The sequence below is a fragment of the Amblyomma mixtum genome, chromosome 7 (genome assembly GCF_055824585.1).
Source record: "Amblyomma mixtum isolate Tamu chromosome 7, ASM5582458v1, whole genome shotgun sequence".
NCBI classification, from domain to species: Eukaryota; Metazoa; Arthropoda; class Arachnida; order Ixodida; family Ixodidae; genus Amblyomma; species Amblyomma mixtum.
The window spans coordinates 47,090,677-47,111,594 of NC_143018.1; the positions used below are offsets into that span (position 1 = coordinate 47,090,677).

The 20,918-nt window shown below is 47.9% G+C and overlaps 1 protein-coding gene across 3 annotated transcripts in view; it reads left to right on the plus strand.

Annotated features, from left to right (window-relative positions):
• Positions 1-20,918, plus strand: part of LOC149335925 (ATPase family AAA domain-containing protein 2-like) — a 60,445-nt gene that overhangs the window by 34,991 nt on the left and 4,536 nt on the right. For 2 of the 3 annotated variants that reach the window (XM_089552463.1, XM_089552465.1), the window contains exons 17-22: positions 195-675; positions 2,255-2,377; positions 5,728-6,069; positions 8,464-8,601; positions 14,170-14,375; positions 19,134-19,182. In XM_089552463.1, coding sequence (XP_089408589.1) covers positions 195-675; positions 2,255-2,377; positions 5,728-6,069; positions 8,464-8,601; positions 14,170-14,375; positions 19,134-19,182 — 1,339 coding nt within the window. The remainder of the gene's footprint in view (positions 1-194; positions 676-2,254; positions 2,378-5,727; positions 6,070-8,463; positions 8,602-14,169; positions 14,376-19,133; positions 19,183-20,918) is intronic. The other variant, XM_089552464.1, reaches the window with a different exon arrangement.

A 20,918-nucleotide genomic window follows, 5' to 3' on the forward strand; every position in this document is an offset into this window, starting at 1 on the left:
CAGTGATGTTCGCGAAGACCGAGAGGTAACCCACGGAAAGACGCGAGCGGAGGCGAGCGCCTCCGAATGCAGTCCCTCAGATGCAAGACAGATGCAAACACCTGACAACCTGTTGCATCTTAAGCAAGGGTTTTGCATGGGCTGCGAAATTGTGCTGTTTGTTAACCGCTAAGAGCCTGGCCTACTTCTTGCAGCTGCAGCAGCTGTTCGGTCCGTCGGAAGTCCTCGAGTTGGCACCCCCGACGGAGGCGGAGCGCCGTGCCTTCTTTGCACCGCTGTTTGCCAAGGCTGCCGCTCCGCCGAGGCCCAGGCGTCCCCCTCCCGAGCAGATGCCCCGCCTGCCCGCGGCGCCTCCGCCGGAGCCCCGGAAGCTGACGCCCGCGGAGCTGGAGCGGCTCCGCCAGCAGGAGGAGGCGACCCTGCGGGAGCTGCGGCTGTTCCTGCGGGACATCCTGACCAAGCTGATGCGCGACCGGCGCTACACCATGTTCGCCAAGCCCGTGGATGCGGAGGAGGTGCCCGACTACCTGGATGTGATCCAGCAGCCCATGGACCTGGAGACCATGATGGGCAAGATCGACCTGCACCAGTACCAGACGGTGGGCCAGTTCCTGCAGGACATCGAGCTGATCTGCTCCAACGCACTCGAGTACAACCCTGACCGAAACCCCATAGGTGGGTGGGATTGCATGGCAGAATATAGGGCTCACTGCTTTTGCTCTGAGAGTTCGGTATACAGTAGCCTCAGTGGTACGATCCCAGTTGATGCGATTTTCAGGATGATATGAATTCGTAAAAAGCCCTGTCCAGGGTGCATTGTCTGCAGTGAGCAGAAATTCAAATGTTGCGAACAATGCTCTGCCCCACTGTGGATGATGCTAATGTGCAAGCCGTGACCGCACTGTGGAGCACCAAGTACCTGCTGCCCATAAATTGCTGGTGCCAGGATCATGAGTTGTGCGTCACGTACCGCGAGTAGTGAGTGGCAGCACGCAGCCCGTGCATCACAGACGCCATGATTGCCAGTCGCGTGATGCACACCACGAACCGTGAGGGACGCTGTGCGGCTTGTGAGGCTTATACATCGTCAACATAGCGAGTCGGCAGTGGCATGTGGCTGTATGTAAACCCTGTTAGCCGTAAATAGATGTGCATGAATTCTGCTCACAAATTTTGTTCGTTTCTCATGACCTTGTGAGATTTGTATGATCGAGATTTAACTCTATACGGTACTTTCTTTCTCTGTATCCGTTATAAAAGTACTCCTGTTGTCATCCTGCAAGAGTCTGTGCTGAGACCACCGTGCTGTCTCTGAGCATTTCAGCCTGCATGAGAGGTGTGTGTGTGTGTGCTCAAGGAGAGAGGCGAGTGAAGTGTTGATGCACATACTGAAATCAATACTTTGGATGATGTGCCGGATTTGCGGTTGCTCTGATTCTTCGAAGACATTTTGCCATACGCAGTACCTACATACTGGCGATGCATCAATCTGTTGGGACTGCACCTAGAAGCATTGTCACTCTGCCATTTAAGTAGTAGTGCCTGCACTAGGTGCACCAGAAGGCCCCGGGGCGAACGCCAGAAGAAGGGGGGGGGGAGGAAATGTTAGCACGATCCTCGCCTGTGTGGTTCCGCCGGGTGACAGCGATTGTTGCACGCCATTTTCTCGATGTCACTAGGCCTAATGTGCTCTGCACTGAAGCCACAGTGAAAGTGCTTTGAAACGAGCTATCGCTTATCCTGAACCGTGCAAATTTGTTAACTGTCACCGCCGAGACACAACTCCACATTAAAATGAATGCATGTTTTACTCCTTGGTCAGCGAAATGAAGGGAAAAGCCTCAAGCTGCCTCGCATTGTTGCATGCAGTTGTGCAGCGGACTGCGTCTTTGGGCATGTGTTGCGCAGTTACGCAGAGTGTCAGCAGATAGCAGCAGATAGCCCAAGTCCGATAGCAAGATAGCACTCAAGGGGCAAGGTGTTCGCTTGACTAATCTGGTCAGTATTACAATACAAATTCAGGGAGGGCAGGAATCGTACAAATTATCTGGGATTTCAAATGAACTGATATCAAATTACTATAGAGCTTTTACTGTGTGGCACTTACTTAGGATAAAGATGATCTCCAGGGTTTAAATTGCTGCTCATGCTGAATTTGCGGCACCTCGAATTGCGGAACGGCAAGAAACCCTTTCCATTTTGGTTCCAACGCCCGACTCTTTCGTTCCCTTCCCTTGTGTCCCCTGGCATCTAGACAAGAACATCCGCCACCGAGCCTGTGCCCTCCAGGATGCAGCCAATGCCCTCGTGGACACCGAGCTCGACTGGGGCTTCGAGAAGATCTGCCAGGACATCGTCCAGGCTCGCAAGGAGAGAGGCAAGTGAGGTGTTGATTTGTCCGGCCATATCCCTGCTGGACATTTTTAACTGGGCAGTGTTCCAAGTGTGAACCGGTGAATTTCATTTTGCAAATTTTTCTCTTAGTTGCGCTTTTTTATGTTTTTGGTTGAGTTCAAAATTTTTTGGAGTATGGTTATCCTGTTGAAGGTGAGCATGTTTTCTGAACGGTGCTGAAATGAGTGACCTAAGCATTAATGCTGAAAAAGGCCCACAGATGACACTGTGGTGTGATTGCAGCAAGCTCAAAGGGATTCCGAACGGGAATATTAATCCAGCTAGATTGAGGTGTTAATGTCTAAAGATAGCAAATGTGTCATTCTTTTTTGCGTAATGAAGCTTGGATAACTGAGTTAATCAGGCAAGAGTGAAACACATGACATTTAGTGGGGCCCCTTGAGACTTCCTCGGTGATAGAAGTGCGGCTGATACAAATTTCTCAGTATGAATTGAATTCGTAAAATCCCCTGGCCAAAATGCATTGTGCACAGTGTTCAAAATTATTGCCATTCCAAACACTCTGCCATGCTCCTATGGATGATATAAACTTGCGAACCGTGACTGCACACATGAATAGCACGGTCTGCGCATTGCTGACACTATGATTGCCAACCATGCAGTATATGCATTGGGAGCACTATGTAGTGGCACATGACTGTAAATAAATCCTGTTATCTATAATAGACTTTCATGAATGTGTTCTCATACTTCAGCATACAGATTTCGTTTTGTTTACGGTGAGAGCTTTTATGCGGAACCCACTTGGGCTCTTTGTTGAAACTGTGTGGTTGATAGAATTTGGCGGGTACCCGGGAGATGCCTCCTCCTGAGCACCTTCCGGTAGGAGAACCTTCGGGCACCTTCCGGGCCCCGATCCTGAGTGTCATCATCATCATCCTCCTCCTCCTGAGTGTGCTGCCCACCAGATTGCTGTATTGGTCCCCAGAATTTCACGTTGCGACTTGTGGCGTTCACAACAGTTGGCAACACCTACCTCCACACGGAGAGTATATTTAGCACAATAGCATTAAGGAGTTCGTGTCGCAGAAAATCCGGCATCGCCGCCACCGTCGTTAACCGTGAGCGAAAAAATCCACGGAAAATACCTAGAGAAACAACCTAGGAGGCAAGTGGGCTACCTAGGTCAGGTAACCTTGTGACTTCATCGCGATCTCCCCACCGGATTGTGGGCAAACCGAAAAATGTGAAACCAACTTGCCCAGCAGCTCAGTAGTATGATTTCCGTATTACGTGCATTATTTGCGCACTCATGTTATTGGTACACCCCTGATTTATTATGCGGGTACCCAGGTTTAAAAAAAATAATATATGGGTCGACAGTCATGCTTCTAGTAATGCAATTTTTCAACGCAGCTGCTGCGGTATTTAAACCGTAGGCAACCCCATACGGAACGCGCAGTGTCAAATGGAGGTGGTGCATGCACTGTGGCGCCATCTCTTGGCAGGTTGCGGCCACGGAGCCCACCTTTTGGCTGCTGCTGTACTTTCCTCCTCCCTGATTGGCTACGCCGATGCTGTGGCACGCTGCTCAACTCGGGAACAGGCACCTAAGAGCTGTGCTGTAAAACTTCTCTACTCGCACATTTTACACTCTGCTGTGCCACACCACCATTGTGCATGCGAATGCACGCAAGGAAGGCTTGGAGAGATCGGTGTGGCTATGTTGCCGTATGCAGCTACGAAAGATGCAAGTGGTGAGAGGACGAATTTGCGTGCTGTCTACTCGGCTCTCTCGCACTGGCGATCGCTTTCCCAGACAAACAGTTGCGAGATCAACACTGCGCAATCACCAGCGCACGTTGGAATCCGAAGCTACCAAACCGTTTGCTGTTCGGTTTGCCACTAGTCAGTCGGGCCGCATGCAAGGGCACTGGTTTATCGCCTTTAATCTCCACATGCCTCTGACTGCTACCTTTGCTATTGTGTCGTTGCATGTTTATTGCTTTGAGCTGCGCACACACCATCTAGCCATCCTGCGGGGAACTACATAACGTGGGGTGGGGTGGGGCGGGGTGTCAACTCTTTTCTGGCCAGTTAGGGGTGCGAAGTTGAGGGTTCGACATACAGGTGGCAACGTACGGCCTGTATTGCGTGTTACGGCCTTTGTAGAGTACTTTTGGGACGTTCTTGCAAAATCTTGTAATTTGCGCACCCCCTTTTTGAAGTCTTTGTTGAAAGAAAAAAAAAGTGCTCAAATTATGCCAGTGAACTCGGTGAACCTGGAGATTTTTCATGTTGCACAATAGGCTCTGTGTGTCAGTGCTTGTCCTGAAAATTTTATATGGTAAAATTCAGATGTAAAATGTGGCCTGTGAAAACTTGAAGGGCCATTGACCAGTGGCTACCGCGGCCCGCCATAAACCAACAGGTCCGAGGGGTGCAATAATGCATGCCGGTTTGTACTTCGTGCGATTTCGGTGCCAATAGCAGATGTGTACCGCCTGTGCTGCCGTATTGCTGCCAGCTTCTAAGCTAGGAGAGAGTTAAATTTCCTACGGTTTCGACTCCCGGTCGGACAGAGAGAACATGTGGTGCAGGTGCGCTTCCGTGTTGGATGTTATTTCATTACTTTCAGATATTTTTGTTTGTTTGTTTACTAATTTATTTATTGTTTGTTTATTAAGGAACCCACAGCGCCGTGGCATTACAGTGGGGGGGAGTAGGGAATGTACAAAAAAGAAGCACACATGGCACCTCCGCTCGCAGGCAGAGTTACAAGCATAAAGCGTTCGCCATGTACATCTCACTTCAAAAGAACACATCACAATCGCATTACATCATTAAAGAACGAAAGAACGCGTCATTTGATGTCACACTCACAACATCGCTCGATAGTCTGTTCCATTCTCTAATGGTTTTCAGAAAGAAAGACATTTTGAACAATTCAGTTTTTGACGCGAATTCGCAGACTTTAAAAACATGGTCAACACGGTTGGATCTATAAAAAGGCTCCTGCACATACCTTTCGCGTTCAACCCGAACAGTTGAATAATAAACAGCTTGAAATAGCTTCAGACGCAGCTTCTTTCGGCGCGTGTCAAGCAATTCCCAGTTGAGTGCATCCTTCGTACACGATGCACTGTAACGAGCCCCGCGTGTGCCAGACACGAAACGAGAGGCAGTGTTCTGCACCCTCTCCAACTTATCTTTATCTCTAGCAGTAGGCGGGTCCCAGACAGTTCACGCGTAGTCCAGAACCGACCTGACATAAGTCTTGAATAAAATGTCACGACATGACAGTGGAAAAGTAATAGAAGTACCATTCTGCTAGGTCGAATGAATGTTAATCGCTCTCCTTGCTTCTTCTAGGGGAGGAGCCAGTGCCTTATGTACCAAAGAACTACCACGTCCTCCCACGCACCGCGCCACCAGCTTCCAACGGCCCGCCAGTACCTGATCCGCCTCAGGTCGAGGCTTCCACCGAAGATGGCGGACCCAAGAGGTTCAGCCGGAGGCTCCGGGGCATGGATGCCCCGACCGACGAGGAGATGGAGGCTCCCGCTGCTGCCGAGAGCGCCAGCAGTACGACCACTCAGGAGGCAGACCAGAGTGAGACTCCCCAGACGAGCAGCGAGACGCAGGAACCAGCGGCCACGAACTGCGCAACCCCCGAGGGACAGTCGTCTTCGAAGCCTTCGTCAGCCAGTCGAGGTATGCGGCTTCTGTCTTCGTGTGAAAACAGGTGTGGGCATGACGGTGCATGTTTGGGGGTGTCATGCTCCAGTCGGACGGGCAAGCATTGTGTTGCTTGCTCCTAGCGAGGGCGTAGTACGTTGTGAAGTGCCGTTACGGTGACATGGAATGGGTGTTGATGACCGCTGAAAATTTTGAACGGGTCTTGAACGTTTCCTGAAATGTAGCTTGTTGCGATATTTTTCTGAATTTGAAACTGAAATACTTGCGAACCCCTAGTGAAGTACTATTTTATGCAAAAATTTCGTCATTGGGCCAGCTAGTACTTGCCTGAAGGTTGAAATTGTTGCCTGAACAACCAAAATGGTGGAATACGCTTGCATTCAGTGGACAAGTCATTGAACTTGTTTTTTAGTTGTAATCACTTAATAAAATTCGATGCATGCCGGCATTCCTGCCTTTCGAGCGTACTATTTGCTATTTATTCTTGAATCATTGGTACTGGGACCGTGCTTGTGGAATAAGGGAATCGTGCGTAGGCCGAGTGAAAGCATTCGCTGAACTCGCTTTCATGCTGTCCGCTGCAAGTGTCACCCGAAACTTCCCGCTTGAACTGTTGCTCGTGGCATTAGAGCTGAGGGAGGGCACCAAGGGAAGGCCAATGTTTGCCCGTCTGACAGGGGCGTCAGATGCATAGCTCATAACCTATTTGTTTGCATAGCATTACCAAGCATTCGCAACTGTTATTCACTGAACTCGCTTTTTTGTTCTCACAGTGTTAGGTGAGGAAGTTGTTTTTTTTTTTGTTATTGTTAGTACTTTGTTAGCTTGATGTCGCTTGTGCTGATGCATTCTGTCACACTCCTCTGGAATTGGCACCCACCAGTGGTGGCCTAGTGGCAGCGTTGTTCGGCCGGGGAGGTGAAGTCTGTGGATCGGATAGCGGGTGCAGCGTTTCCATTTCACTGGACGCGAAATGCAAAGCCGCCTGTGTGCCGAGATTTTTGGCGCACGTTGAAAAAAACCGCAGCAGTGGTTGAAATTATTTTGCAACCTGCCTCCACTGTGCACCTCATAGACCACAGCATTGATTTAACACGTAAAGTTGTAACGAAATGCATTGAATTAGGAGGGGTGGGGTTGTGGTGTGCTTGCAAAAATTGATTGGGACATCAAAATTGGTCATTTGTTTTCTTGCCCCTTGAATTGTTGGCACGTCTAATTCGGGCATGTTACCTGCACATATCATTATCCATAGCAAACCAGTAGGATTGTTGATGCACTTTTTCAAAAAGTGCAGTGATGAGACATTGCCTACGAAGTCTGAATGCAGTGTCATGTGTCTCGGTGGGATTAGATTCAAGCACTTCTTTAGTGCCCTATTCTGTGAGGGTGAGTAGTAACAAACGCTGCTGATCTGTCCATTAGTTGAGGTTGGCATTCAGTACATGTAGAGATGCTGCCCACATAAGTTGGGCATAGCAGAATGTACAAGGTGTGACAAACAGAATGCATTGCACAGCGAGTTTTATCCTCGAGATGCCTTTGTAGTTTGCAGTCATTCTTGATTGCAGTTTACCTGTCTACTGATAAACTGCGGTGGTGTTATTTTGCAAGATTCCTTTGATGCTTTACTGGTCATGAAATCTCCCTGTAAAAGTGCAGAAGAGGTTTGCTTTTCCTATGTGACCATATTGTGCCATCCTCTGTAGACTGGCAAGCTTGCCATGACAATGAGCCATCTTCTGGGACAGGCTCGCTGCATAGCCCATGTGGCGTGCCAGCCAGTTTCTGCCTTGGATCACTTGAGAAGAGTTACTATGGCGGTGTGCATGAATAGAGAATTGCCAGAAAGTCTTAGTTAATGTGCCTCCATCGTGGCTAAGTGCAATGCACTGATCTGTGGGGAAAAACAAGCTTAAGATGGGTTATTTCATTAGAAGAAAGCAGCTTCTATTCTGAGCTTGAAAACCTGCCACGGCTCTTAGGGGCTTCTTGGAGCAGGTAACAAACCCAGAGTGCTGTTCTGCTGACACAAATTTCACGAGAAGGGCAATCTGATTTTGTTTGATACCGGTAGGCCTCAGTGATTGGCAGGGCTTCCTAATGTCGCGTGATGCATTTCTACGTATTTCAGCGCGTAAAATGGCCTGCACGATTGTAAGCTGAATGTGTAAGCCAGTTTGTGGCAGCAGTTGGGCTCCATCAGCTAGTTTGGGCTATCTCAAGGATCTAATGCAGAGCAGGCAAGACCAGTAAAGCATTGAACGACTCTGCCATCACTCGGCAGAGGCTGGTGTGTGGCATGTGCTGGGCTGGCACTGGCAGGAACGCCGCTAGTGCAGTGCACCATTTCTGCCCTGGCGTGCCAGCGGTGTTGTGTGACGCCGTGGTGATGGTGGTGGGGCCCAGGGGAAGTGTCTGGCGGCCGGCGGGCAAACCCTCTGGTGCGCCGGCGCAAGTCGCTCTGGCTCGGCTCCTACTACCGTCGCCGTGTGAGGAGGCACCCCACTGCCTACCCCGGCCACAGCAAGGCAGCCGCTGTGACCGGTAGGGTATCCACAGTACACCCTTCCTCGTGTACTACTCCCCTTGTGAATCTAAAGCGTGGGGAACGCGGGAGACAGACGAATGGTGTGAAGCGATGGGGGTGGGCCTACCTCGTCTCTTCCATCTTCTGCCCGCGTTCATTAAACGCTTTAGATTTGCAACTTGTCTGGCCAATCCATCCGCAGCTGTGTGCTCCCTCTTGTGGTCGAGCTTTTGCACGGGAGTCTGAAACATTGGTGGAGTCGCTAGCCCGCAGACTTTGGGGGGGGGGGGGGGGGGGTTGGAGATGTGGTAAAAGCTAGAGCTCTTTGATGATACAGTTGAGATCAGATACATCGAATCTAGATGTTTCTAGAGGCCCGTGTTCTGTGCGATGTCAGTGCATGTTAAAGAACCCCAGGTGGTCGAAATTTCCGGAGCCCTTCACTACGCCGTCTCTCATAGCCTTAGTCGCTTTGGGACGATAAACCCCATAAACTAACTAACTAACTAACGTTTCGAATTATTGGCTGTGTTGAAAACACAAATTGACCCCTTGAAAAGCCTGTGTAAAAGTATAGCAGAGTTGCCTTGTATAACGAACTATAATCTTGGCGGTTGTTACATCTATTGATGGCTTTCTTGCCCTAACGGCACTCTTGAATCACTTTTCACGGTTGGAGACTGGTCAGCTGTGCAGTCTTTCGCACGTGCTGGCAGCACTAGCACTCTGGAACCACGTAACGAGGTGGGCATGAGTTGTGCTTGAGGTGGCCTTAGCTGTCTTGTACTCATTTTCCATGCCACATTGATGTCATGCGGTGAAGCCAGCCTAGCTAACTGAAGCCCTGTGGCAGCCCCTGTCTCACGTGCTTTGCTGCCAAGGATATTGCGGAAACTAATTGCACCTTAGTTTTAACAAACGATTCTTCTATTTTTGGTGTTCTAGTAACAGGATTACACATTTGTGATAAGCAGTGGTTCCGAAAAATCATACGCTGTGGCTTCGATGCAAAGCTGGTTAGGCCTAGCAGTGCCTAGCGAGCGTGCATTGCCAGCACCCTGGCGAGGGGCATGTCGCTGTAGGAAGCACATCACTAGCATGGGTGCAATGGATTCCTGTTTTGGAACGCAGCTCTTCAGCGCTGCTTGTGGGTTGAGTGCCGCACCTTGCTGTTCAACCTTGGGTGTAACCAGAGGAGTGAATGAGCAACACAGTATAGGATGAGAGAGAGTGAATGCAGAGGATTAAAGTATGGGGATAGTGAAGAGAGTGCAAGGAGGAAAGCGGAGGGAGAGAGTATAGCAGCAGCCAAAAGATGGGCTCAGCGGATGCGACTTGCTAAGAGATGGGGCCAGGGTAGCGAACGCCGTCATCCGGTCGCCCGCGGAGAGCCTTGTGAGCAGACCACTGTCGGCTTTTGAAGCAGAATTTCACACCTGGTGTGATCAAAGAGCTCTGGTAGAAGTCGCATCTTTGAGAAAGGGAGTTGCTTGGTTCCAGCCGTATAAGAAGGTGGGAGAAGCCATCTGGAAACTGAGAACTAGAAGATTGAATGAGAAGAGTCGCAGTGTTCGGGTAGTGCCAACACTAAGTCAGTCCCATGAATTGCTATGCTCCTCAGAGCTTTGGCTAGTCAACTGACAACAGCAAAACGTGGTGAGGTTTGGGGCCAGCTTAGGGAAATCAATGGTAAAGTGACAAAGTCTGTGTGGTCACCAGTGACCTCAAGAGGCACTTACAAAACAAGCAAACCAATTTAGAAGGGATTTGGGCCAACACAATTTCCAAGCAGGCTGAGTCTTACCTTAGAGTATACTACCTGACATTCCTGTAATCCTGGGCTGATACTGGGATAGCATCAGCTTGTAATTTTGACCTGATGCTTTCTTGTAATCCTAACTTTAACAGACTCAGTTATTCAAAGAGTTGGAACATCGGGTCACCCCAAAGGAACCACCAAAAACTGTTCGCATTGTAAGTTCATTGTTGTCGAAAACTTGGGCAGTGGTCATCTGCTTTTGAGATGAAAACTGCACAGCAACAAGGATTTTTTGCAGCTCTGTGAAATGCCTTACTGCTTACACTGTGTCTGAAATGAACGGTCAAAGTGGTAGAGGTTTGCGCAACTTCTTTTACGATGCCATGCGGCAATTGTGGAGTCTCTTTGCGTATGGGGAGGACGAAACGCACAAATAATGAATAGCACAGGGCAGATGCACAAGTGTGGTACACTGGAAGAACTGCATGGATGAAATTGAGTGACAAGACCAGCGACGTAACATGGCATTCCAGTCCAGGTCCGAAATGGCACACTGCTGGACCAATCCATCTGACCGATGTGGCACATTTGCCAGTTGAGTGTTGATGGTTTTGGTGGTGTCTAGCCAGGTCATGTGACCTCCCCAGCATTTCTGATTGGTTTTCAGAATTGTGATGTCATCACTCACGTCACCTCTTTGACGCCTCTGATTGGTTCGCAGAATTTGTGACATCATCATGTAGGGTATATACAGTGGCGCTCATGCATGGAGCTCGTGAAGTTGCCAGCAATAGGAAAAAAGAACTTTCATTCAATGGCAGAAATCACCCACAACAACTGTGCTTTAATAACGCATTGCTGAGTACTGTAATTGTGCTGTGAGGTTTTTCATATTGACGGAGGCCCTCTGATTGTCATCATGCCTGCAAGTTAAGTGCTGTCTTGCGCGCAGTTCTGTCTCTTTAGTACTAAGCAAATGGTTTCGTAGACCAGACCATCTACGGGCAATTTCGTAACAGTGCTTCACATATCTTACAGGTGCAGTGAAGAGGAATCTGAACTTTTTTTTTTTTTCCAGGTCTCGTGTGTTTACCAGCACTGTGCCATCACTCATACTACTTGTAAACTCATTTAGTCTTCTTTTAATGTGTTGTGTTATCCTTGCTGACATGTTTTCCAATATCTTCTTTGCATGTGTTATTGTATATAGTAATAACCCCCTACAATAATGCCTCATGGGCTCTGTAGGTACTTTCAATAAATAAATAAATAAATAAAACTCCTCTTTTTACCGCGAGAACTCGATCTACATGTTCCGAGCATTCTTAGAAACTTCGATTTATTGCCTTGTGTGGCTGATTTTCCTAATTAAATCGAATTAACATCCGGCTCCCGCCTTTTTTATTTGAATTCTCCCCGTACGGTGGGCAGAGTCAACCAACGCGTGGAGCGCCCTTCACCCAGTCCTGTGGCGGCTTGCCGCTCCGCCATTGGCGGAGTAATACGTAATAATCCGTAGAAGCAAATAGTCTGCGTGTATTTTTATTTCTGCGGGCTTATTTTGCGACTATATTATCTGCAAATGAAACTATTTATTCACGGAAACCTAAAAAACAAAATAAAGTGAAAGCAAAGCCTCCACGGAGCTGGCTGAATGGCACTCCACGCGTTGGTCGACTCTGCCCATCGTACAGGGAGAATTCAAAAAATAAAGGCAGGAGCCAGACATTAATTGGATTTAATTAGGGAAATCGGCCACACAGGGCAATAAGTCGCAGTTTCTAAGAATGCTAGGAACGTGTAGATCGAGTTCCCGCGGCAAAAAGACGAGTTCAGATTCCTCTTCGGTGCACCTTTAAATTGCTAGCTCAGGGGTGCATTCAGTTACGCAGGCTTAGAAATCTGTAATGTAAAAAAAAAAAATCTGTTTGCACCCTCATCATGAGTCAGGAAGAATAGTACGGCATGGAGATTACATGGCATGAAAGCATTGAGTTATGCCTTCCTGGAACTTCTTGAGCGCAACTGGTCATATACAAGCACAACACAGCATTGGAAAGATAGCATTTCATGGGATCAGGTCCCATAGGGAGTCCCATCGCTATCAGTGCCTTTTGACGTAATGTATTTGCTTATGTATTTGCTTGCCCATCCATGTTTACTCCGTGGAGGAGTTCACACTTCTTTATTTATTTTGTAGTGAATTACAATGAACGCGCCTGAACTATTATGAATGCGCCTCAGGTTGCCTCGATGGCAGACGAAGAAGTTGACGACGAAGGGTGCCGGCGCGCGGCTCCAGCTCTCTGGCTGTGTAGACTGACTGTGATTTTGCTGCCATCCGCTCAGCTGTTTGGTGAACTGTATTGCTGAGTTCACTAGTACGTGAACCCCCTTTCAATTTATTTATTTATTAGAGATACTATCAGTCCGGTCAGGACCAAGATAGGAGTGATATTGTTATTCGGCATTTCAGACCATGAAACCGTAAAAATACCGTATTTACTCGCATAATAGGCGCACCCCTGGTTTGGTCGCGAAAAATTTGATTTTTTTATTTCCGCGCATAATAGGCGCACCCCGGGCTTGACACTGTGATCAATACTGTATTTACACGATTGCAAGCCAATGCCTCACCGCCCCCCACCCCCAATCTTTATTTTAACAAAGTTTTCGCTGAACTGACACTAGTCCTCACTAGTGCTGCTGCCGTCGCAGCTGCTGCGGACTCGCAGCACGTGCAACGACATCACGTAGAACAGCCGCACACAGTTTTCAGGGATGCTCACTTTAAACGTCTGTTTGGAAAGCTTCATCTCCAGCCGGAAACGTTCCTGACTTAGGCCCGCGAAAACCTCGGCGCTTGGAGTCGCGTACGAAAATTTGGGCACGCCGCAGTCGCAACTGCCGCACTTCTCGGCCACGTCGAATTTCCGACCTGCCGCACGCTTGCCGTGTTCGAAAGCAAACTCCCAGCCGTGTAGTTAAGGTGCTTGCCCGTCGAGCTAAAACAGCAACGCTCGGCGGAAAAGCCACAAACCGCGATGAACTAACCGTAGCCTCCGCAATCGAAGCGCGCTTTAACGGCGCGCGCCGCCACCGGAGTAGATCGCTACTAACGCGCTACCGCAGATCCCGGCACTTGATAGCAAAAAAAAACTGGAGCTGGTGATGCTGATGGCGATATAGATAGCGAAAGCTCGCGGCGGAGAAAAACGTTGATGATGATGATGAGCTTGGCCTCGGGTGCCCTGCGTGGGCGGCGTCTGGAAGCTCCTGTGCGCGTATGAGGCCTCCGGGATCAAGCGTCCGTTGCACGCCGCCAGAGCTGATCGCGGAAGCCTCGGCGCGTGCATTTCGAAGGCCATTCCCGTGTGGGTCGTGGAAAGTTTTGGTGCGACCCTTACACGGATCTTTTTTTTTGTATTTTCTTCGGAAAAACGGGGTGCGGCCCGTACACGAGTGCGTTTATGCGGTATGTTCAATTTTGCGAGTCGAAAAATTTCCGGAAATTTTACCCGCGTAATAGGCGCACCCCGAACTTTGAGCCGGATTTTCTGCAAAAAAAAAGTGCGCCTATTATGCGAGTAAATACGGTATCTCATCCTGTGGTCTGGTTTGGTTGGAAAGTTCTGAATTTCTGAATGCGTCGGGCTGGTTTGTTTTGAAACACAAGAGCGAATGTCATGTGGTGCTCCCAACTCCTCGCATACAAACCTAATAATGTGCCATGGGTGTGCATGGTCTGCTTTGGGCTCATGGTGCACTTTACGGTTGTGTGGAAGCTTGCTGAGACTCTGTGCATTGGTGCTGCGTTCTGTCACAGATAAGCCAACGTCGACGAGGAGTGCAGCAAAGCGGCGGCGGTCGTCTTCAGATGGCACGGGAAAGAACTCGGACTCGTCGCGTCCCGCCACCAAGATGGCGGCCAAGGACAAGTCGTCGCCGACTGAGAGCTCCAAGCCCTGCACTCAGTCGAAGGAAGCCAGCCCCACTGCTGCAGCTGGCCCAAGCACAGAGCAGTCAGAAAAGGTGGATATCAGGCGACCACCACCTCCTTGCGCAGAAATATTTGTTCATCTTGAAGGAGTAGACGTGGCAAGATTTGGTTGGGTATTCTTTGGAATGGTGCATGAACCATCGGGAAGGATGGATCGCCACATGGAATTCACTTAAGGGGGGACACTGGTCTTGAAAAGAAAATTTTATTAATTCAGTCATAATTATGAAATTTTCAAGGCACATGTATTTTTGTGCGCTGATTTCAGATATGTCATTTAATTTCATGTAAAACAATTCCTTGAGCACTTATGCACATTTTATGCAAGTATTTTGTGGAGAGTTTTGAAGAAAATTTGCTGCAGGAAATTCGCTGAAATGTATGCCATTGGGTTCTCTTGACACCAAGGAATACAATAAGGGTGAAATTATCATCCTGGCTCTCATAGAACATGAGTTATAGGGGACTGAAGCTGCCACTTCAGAAACAGGAATACACACTTTCTTTCTCATTTCTTTTCTTTGGAGGAGAAATTCTAGAGGCCCGTGTACTGTGCGATGTCAGTGCACGTTAAAGAACCCCAGGTGGTCGAAATTTCCGGAGCCCTTCACTACGGCGTCTCTCATAGTCTCAGTCGCTTTGGGACGTTAAACCCCATAAACCAAACCAAACCTTTCTCATTTCTGAAGAGACAACTTCAAAACTCTATGACTTAAGTTCTATGATAGGCAGGAAGACAATTTCACCCGTACTGTATTCCTTGGTGTCAAGAGAACCCAGTGGCATACATTTCAGCGAGTTTCCCACAGCAAATTTTCTTCAAAACTCTCCACAAAATACTAGCATAAAAAGTGCATAAGTGCTCCAGGAATTGTTTTGCATGAAATTAAATGACACATTTAGAATCAGCACACAAAAATACATATTCCCTGAAGATTTCATAACTGTGACTACATTAATAAAAATTTTTTTTTCAAGACCAGTGTCCCCCCTTAAGCCTTGTAAATAATTCCAAATTTACTCGCGTAATGAACCAACTCATGTAATGAACCCACCTCTCACTTTAGTCGTTAAAAATTTAAATTTTTTTCTTTTTAACCTTGTGTGCCTGACCTTCAGAGCAGGTATCCAGCATGTTTACTTTGTCACGTCATGATACAGGGAACTCTTCTGACATGAAAGATTCTTAATGCCAGCGGCAGGTGGGTGGGTGGGCTTATATGAAATTTCAACCCTTACAAAAAAAAAAAAAATTCCACGTAATGAACCTTCCCCCCAAATTGATGTCAACTTTTCTAAAAAGGGGGGGGGGGGGGGGGGGGGTTCATTATGCGAGTAAATACGGTAATTTATAATTCAGTTGAGTGGCAACTATGAGGTTGCGGATGAGTTGAGGCAATGTTCAGGCTATGTGAGGCGTACAGAAGTTGTGGTGTATTTGCTGCTTGTTCATTTTGTTGTCGTTACGGTTCTTGAGGAAGGCCACAGTAAGTAGTGAAGTGAATTAAAATGACAAAGCAGCAATTTCATCGCTGTCTTTTTATATGACTCACATGACTTAACGTTGTCTCGGTTTGTCTGTGATGTCATGACTAATATTTATTTAGCCGCCGTGGTGGCTAAGTAGTTATGGTGCTCGGCTGCTGACCCGAAAGACGTGGGTTCGATCCCGGCCGCGGCGGCTGGAATTTCTTTGGAGGAGAAATTCTAGAGGCCCGTGTGCTGTGCGATGTCAGTGCACGTTAAAGAACCCCACGTGGTCGAAATTTCCGGAGCCCTCCACTACGGCGTCTCTCATAGCCTTAGTCGCTTTGGGACGTTAAACCCCACAAACCAAACCAAACCATGACTAATATTTAGCGGTTGAAGCTGAAACAACTTCAGAGAGAAATTGGATTATAAACTGTTTGGTGGGTGTAGGCAAATTCCATGTGGTGATCTATGTACACCAAATCTCACGGACCATTTCAAAGAAGACACGCAACAAAAAAACTTAGTGTCCCTACTCGTGACACTGGTGCCTTAGTGGTGGGTTCGTGCCCACCTAACTTTTCAGAAAGTTAGGTGGGCAGATGAGATTAAGAAGTTTGCGGGGATACGGTGGCCGCCACAGCTGGCAAAGGACAGGGTTAATTGGAGAGACTTAGTAGAGGCCTCTGCCCTGCAGTGGGCATAGTCAGGCTGATGATGATGATGACAGTTTAGTCATTGGCTTTTGAATTGTTCTCTGTTACAGATTTAGAAGGAAGAAACACTGGTTGTGGTGTTCTGTTGTGTATTGTTCTTGCAACTGCAGAACAAGTAGCTTGCTTGCCCTGCTTTGAATAGTGTTTCCGGCTTGCTGTGCTTCACACAGTGCACTACTGCCTCTCATTAAGACCTCTAAGATAGCGATAGATACCTGCCGTTCCTTATCAACCCATCAAGCTGTTCTCTCAGTGGCCATTGGTGCCACCGACTTGAAATAAGCCACTTGACTGCCGAGTTGTTGAATCACTAACCGCAACTGGAGGTCATGTGATGACTACACGAGTGACTGTGCCACTCCCCGTAAAAACCCGCGTATAATACGAACCCGAATATAATACGAGGTGAAGTTTTAGAGACGCAAAATGGGGAAAAAAAGTTTTACCCGCGTATAATACGAGTGACGCAAGCTCATGCACAGAAGACATTTATTCAAATCGCATTCCGCACTCCACTTCAATCACTTTCTTCTTCAGTAGCGCTTTCTTCAGACATTTCTTTGTTTGACAAATCATCCCAAATGTACTCATCTTCCGTGCCGTCGAGGGCGTTTGAGATGCCTCGCTTCTTAAGCCCGCTTCAGCCGCCCGGTTGGTGTCACTGCAGGCTCACCTGAGCGCATCCACTCTGCGTAGCACCGCTTGACTGCTTCTTTGAACGGTTTGTTTACACAACCATCAAGCGGCCGCGAAAGCTTCGTCGCGTTCCGCTGCACAAAAGGGCTTCTTAATGCTTCCTTTGACGATACCAAACTGCCTCCCGGCCGCACCGTTGCCGATGTTCTCCACAGCTAAAGTCACTTTTCGCTTGAAAGCAGCCGAGTACTGTTTTCGAGACCCTGTCATCAGGCTCCCCAAAAGAATATCCACTTCACGAAGCGTGCCTTACATCCTAGCACGTGCGTTATCGACAGGCACACGGCACACCGCGACCCCCCGGCGCACCCAACGGATCAACAAAGAAACGACGCCGTTACGTCGTTTGTCAAAAGTAACGAAGCCAAGCCATAGCCACGCGCCAATAGCAAAGCCAAGCTGTAGCCAAGCCGCAAAAACGAAACCAAAACTTCGAGCAACTTCGAAAATTTTTGTTCGGATCCGCAAATAGTACGAGGCGGAAATTTAGGACGCTAATTATGGGAAAAAAACCTCGTATTATACGCGGGTTTTTACGGTATGTGTTATCGAGGTGAGCTCTTGAGCTGTGAGCCGGGAACACAAGGAGGGATAAATGGTGCACTGCGATGCAGTTGCAAGGCCAGCAGTCGAGGCAAATGGAGGCCAAAGGCGATGAAACGGCACTGCTAGCAATGCTGCAGCTTCGGATTCCACCGCAACGGTCGCTCTGGAGGTCACCGGAAGTTTGCTCTCATGCTGTGGCCCACTTGTCAGGGAAACCAACTGCAGCATGGGTGAGCCGGGTGAATGGCTCGCAGAATTTTAATTGCAAAATCCACTTGCATGTAGGAACTGCTGCCTGCACGAGGCGCGAACTACCGCATGCCTCAATCGCCAAACCTTATACCCGTGCCACACTCGCACAAGAAATGGCAGTAAATGCTTAAGGCCTTAAGTTTGTTAATGCCATTATTTTCGGAGTTGGTACTACATGTCCACATTTAATGCTATTATCGAAAGTGACGATGAGGATAACGCTTGCAAGGTAGTCAAAAGTTTCATCTGAATGTAAACAGTGCTAATGAGCACAATATATCGGGAATACTGTTCAAATGTAATGTAAAAACGATTTTCCATAAAATACGGCTGTTCCTACTTTACAAGTCGAAAAAGTAGCCATAAACTCACATGTCAGCACAGAAGTCGAGAGTACTTGTCAATAAGGCTGGTTAGAATGGCGCTCTTCGCATAGAAAATGCGGTATAGATGCCTCATTTGAATTAAAAGTTAGGAGTTAACCATTTCCTACTGGTTAGGAAGCTGTTACTAACAAAGCTGCATGCTTTTCTGCGTGTGGAATGGTAACGAGAGTATGCATTGCACGGGCGAATGAGTTGTGGCGAACTCAGTAGATCGCGACTGGCAGTGGGGCTAATGCCATTAAATTTATGCGTGCGGCACCGCACGAATGCCATTAAAACTTAATGGCATTAAATCTGTCCATGTGGCACGGGTATTAGACTCCGCTAATAGGTCGGCTCTATGTATAGCTCGAAACCCCCCCCCCCCCCCCCCAAATTTTAGATGGCTAGTATGTTTGAGTACTTGCATTGGTACATACTACAGCCGTGGCCTAGTGGTTTGAGCATCCACCTGACATGCGGGAGGTTCGATCCTCCAGTGCCACCCTGTACCCACCGGTGATAAAGTGGCTACACAAGCTTTTACCCCACCTTGAGTAATGAAAACACTATGTGCTCTGGCACGCTTTGGCTCAAGATACCCATAAAAATTCACAATCATCATCATCAGTACTTGAATTTCTTCCTCATTTTCTGCTCTTCCGGGCAGTTTGCTGGCGGTTGCTGGTAGAGCCTGCTGAAGACAGCAGCCTTTAACTTTCTTTCGCCACTGTGTCTGTTTCAGGCACCAACTGAAGGGGATGATAGTCAAGATGCAACAACATCTGTTGAAGGTGAGACCTGTGCTCATTTAAGCGCAGAAACGTTTTAACAAAGGCTTGTGTTTTTGCCCAAGGGTGTGAGGTTATGCAGTTCTGCGAGAAATGCTACTCTCTGTGCGTGAAACTGCATGAAGGCTGATTCAGAGTGGTCATAGCAGTTTTTCTGAAATGCATTGCATGAATGCTTTCTTTTTTTTTTTCTTCTGCCAAAAAAACTTTATCTTAAGCTCGGCCTTTTGTAGATAGGCTTTATGCGAGCATGGTACAAGAGAGAACGGCTAATGTTCCTTGCATTAAAAAAAAAAATACAGGTGCCATTTGAGACATGCGCTGGTGGCATCTGGGTGACGTGAAGTATACGAGCTTCACATGCTGTGTGCTTTACTGTGGGAACACTAGCAGATTGGGGCTGTTGGCATTTCTTTAACCTGCTTGCAAAAAAAATTGTGTAATATGCTCCGTGGGTACGTGTAACTACTGAAAAGATGCAGCAAGTATATATGGCGGCATCCGGTCAGGAATGTTGCTAGCATGTTACCAATACACAGCCACTCAAATGAGCATCTTGGCTATAGCTGTGGCTTTTGCACCATGGAGCAAAGTTTTCTGCCCTCTGTATTTTTGCACTGTGATCACTGCTACACCTTATTTATTTATTTATTTAATATTATTTTTTTGCACCACATTTGCACCGCATAGCCATCCTAGAATATGGTACGCCTTTCTGCAGTGCACTTCATGCTTGCATCTACTCTCCTCAGCAAGGTAGTCTGTGATTTTTTTTTTTTAACTGATACGATCATGTTTTAAATGCCACGTGCTTTTAATGCACGCGTCGCGCATCTTTTTTTTTATGCGGCTCCTTGAAGTTGCCGGTGTGCAAGAGTGGCTTGGTCTTGTTATGTATCGAGTCCTGGTCTAGCCTGGTAAGCTGCTACGATGTACACATAAGTTGGGGCTAGTCATGGTCCAGTTAGTCGGATGCTAGCCGTGTGTAAGGGCGCATTCAAGTGCAAATAAATAGGCATGCAGTTTTCTTACCAACCATGTCTTGTGTTTTATGTTACTTTGCTTGGTCCCCATAAATATTCTAAGCTTTGGATCAACCTGCTCTGCAGGTTTGCACAAATTGACCTTCACCTTGCAGGTTTCTGCAGAAATCATTGGTCAGGTTTGCAACACCTTGCCCACTGAAGCTAAAGCATAGTTGAACTGTACTTAGTTTTATGTGCCACATTGCTGATGTTAATACTAATTTACTGCTGCAAATATGCACATCTTTTCGTTTATTGTTCCAAAAGTAAGCTTTCTTCCCCGATAAACTGCTCCAAATCTAAGGTCTTCCTGCGTAAAAAATTGCTCCAAATTCTACATCAGCTCTTTCACACCTGTGCATTGCTTACCTGGCGGAATACCGGCCAACTAGTTTACTGTATTCATTCGCTTAGTGCCGCCGCGGTGGCTCAGTGGCTATGGTGCTCGGCTGCTGACCCGAAAGACGCGGGTTCGATCCCGGCCACGGCGGCTGGAATTTCTTTGGAGGAGAAATTCTACAGGCCCGTGTACTGTGCGATGTCAGTGCACGTTAAAGAACCCCAGGTGGTAGAAATTTCCGGAGCCCTCCACTACGACGTCCCTCATAGCCTGAGTCGCTTTGGGACGTTAAACCCCATAAACCAAACCAAACCAATCATTCGCTTAGCCTCTCTGTCCCTCTTTTTTTTTTTTTCCTAAATCCCGCTGCTCGT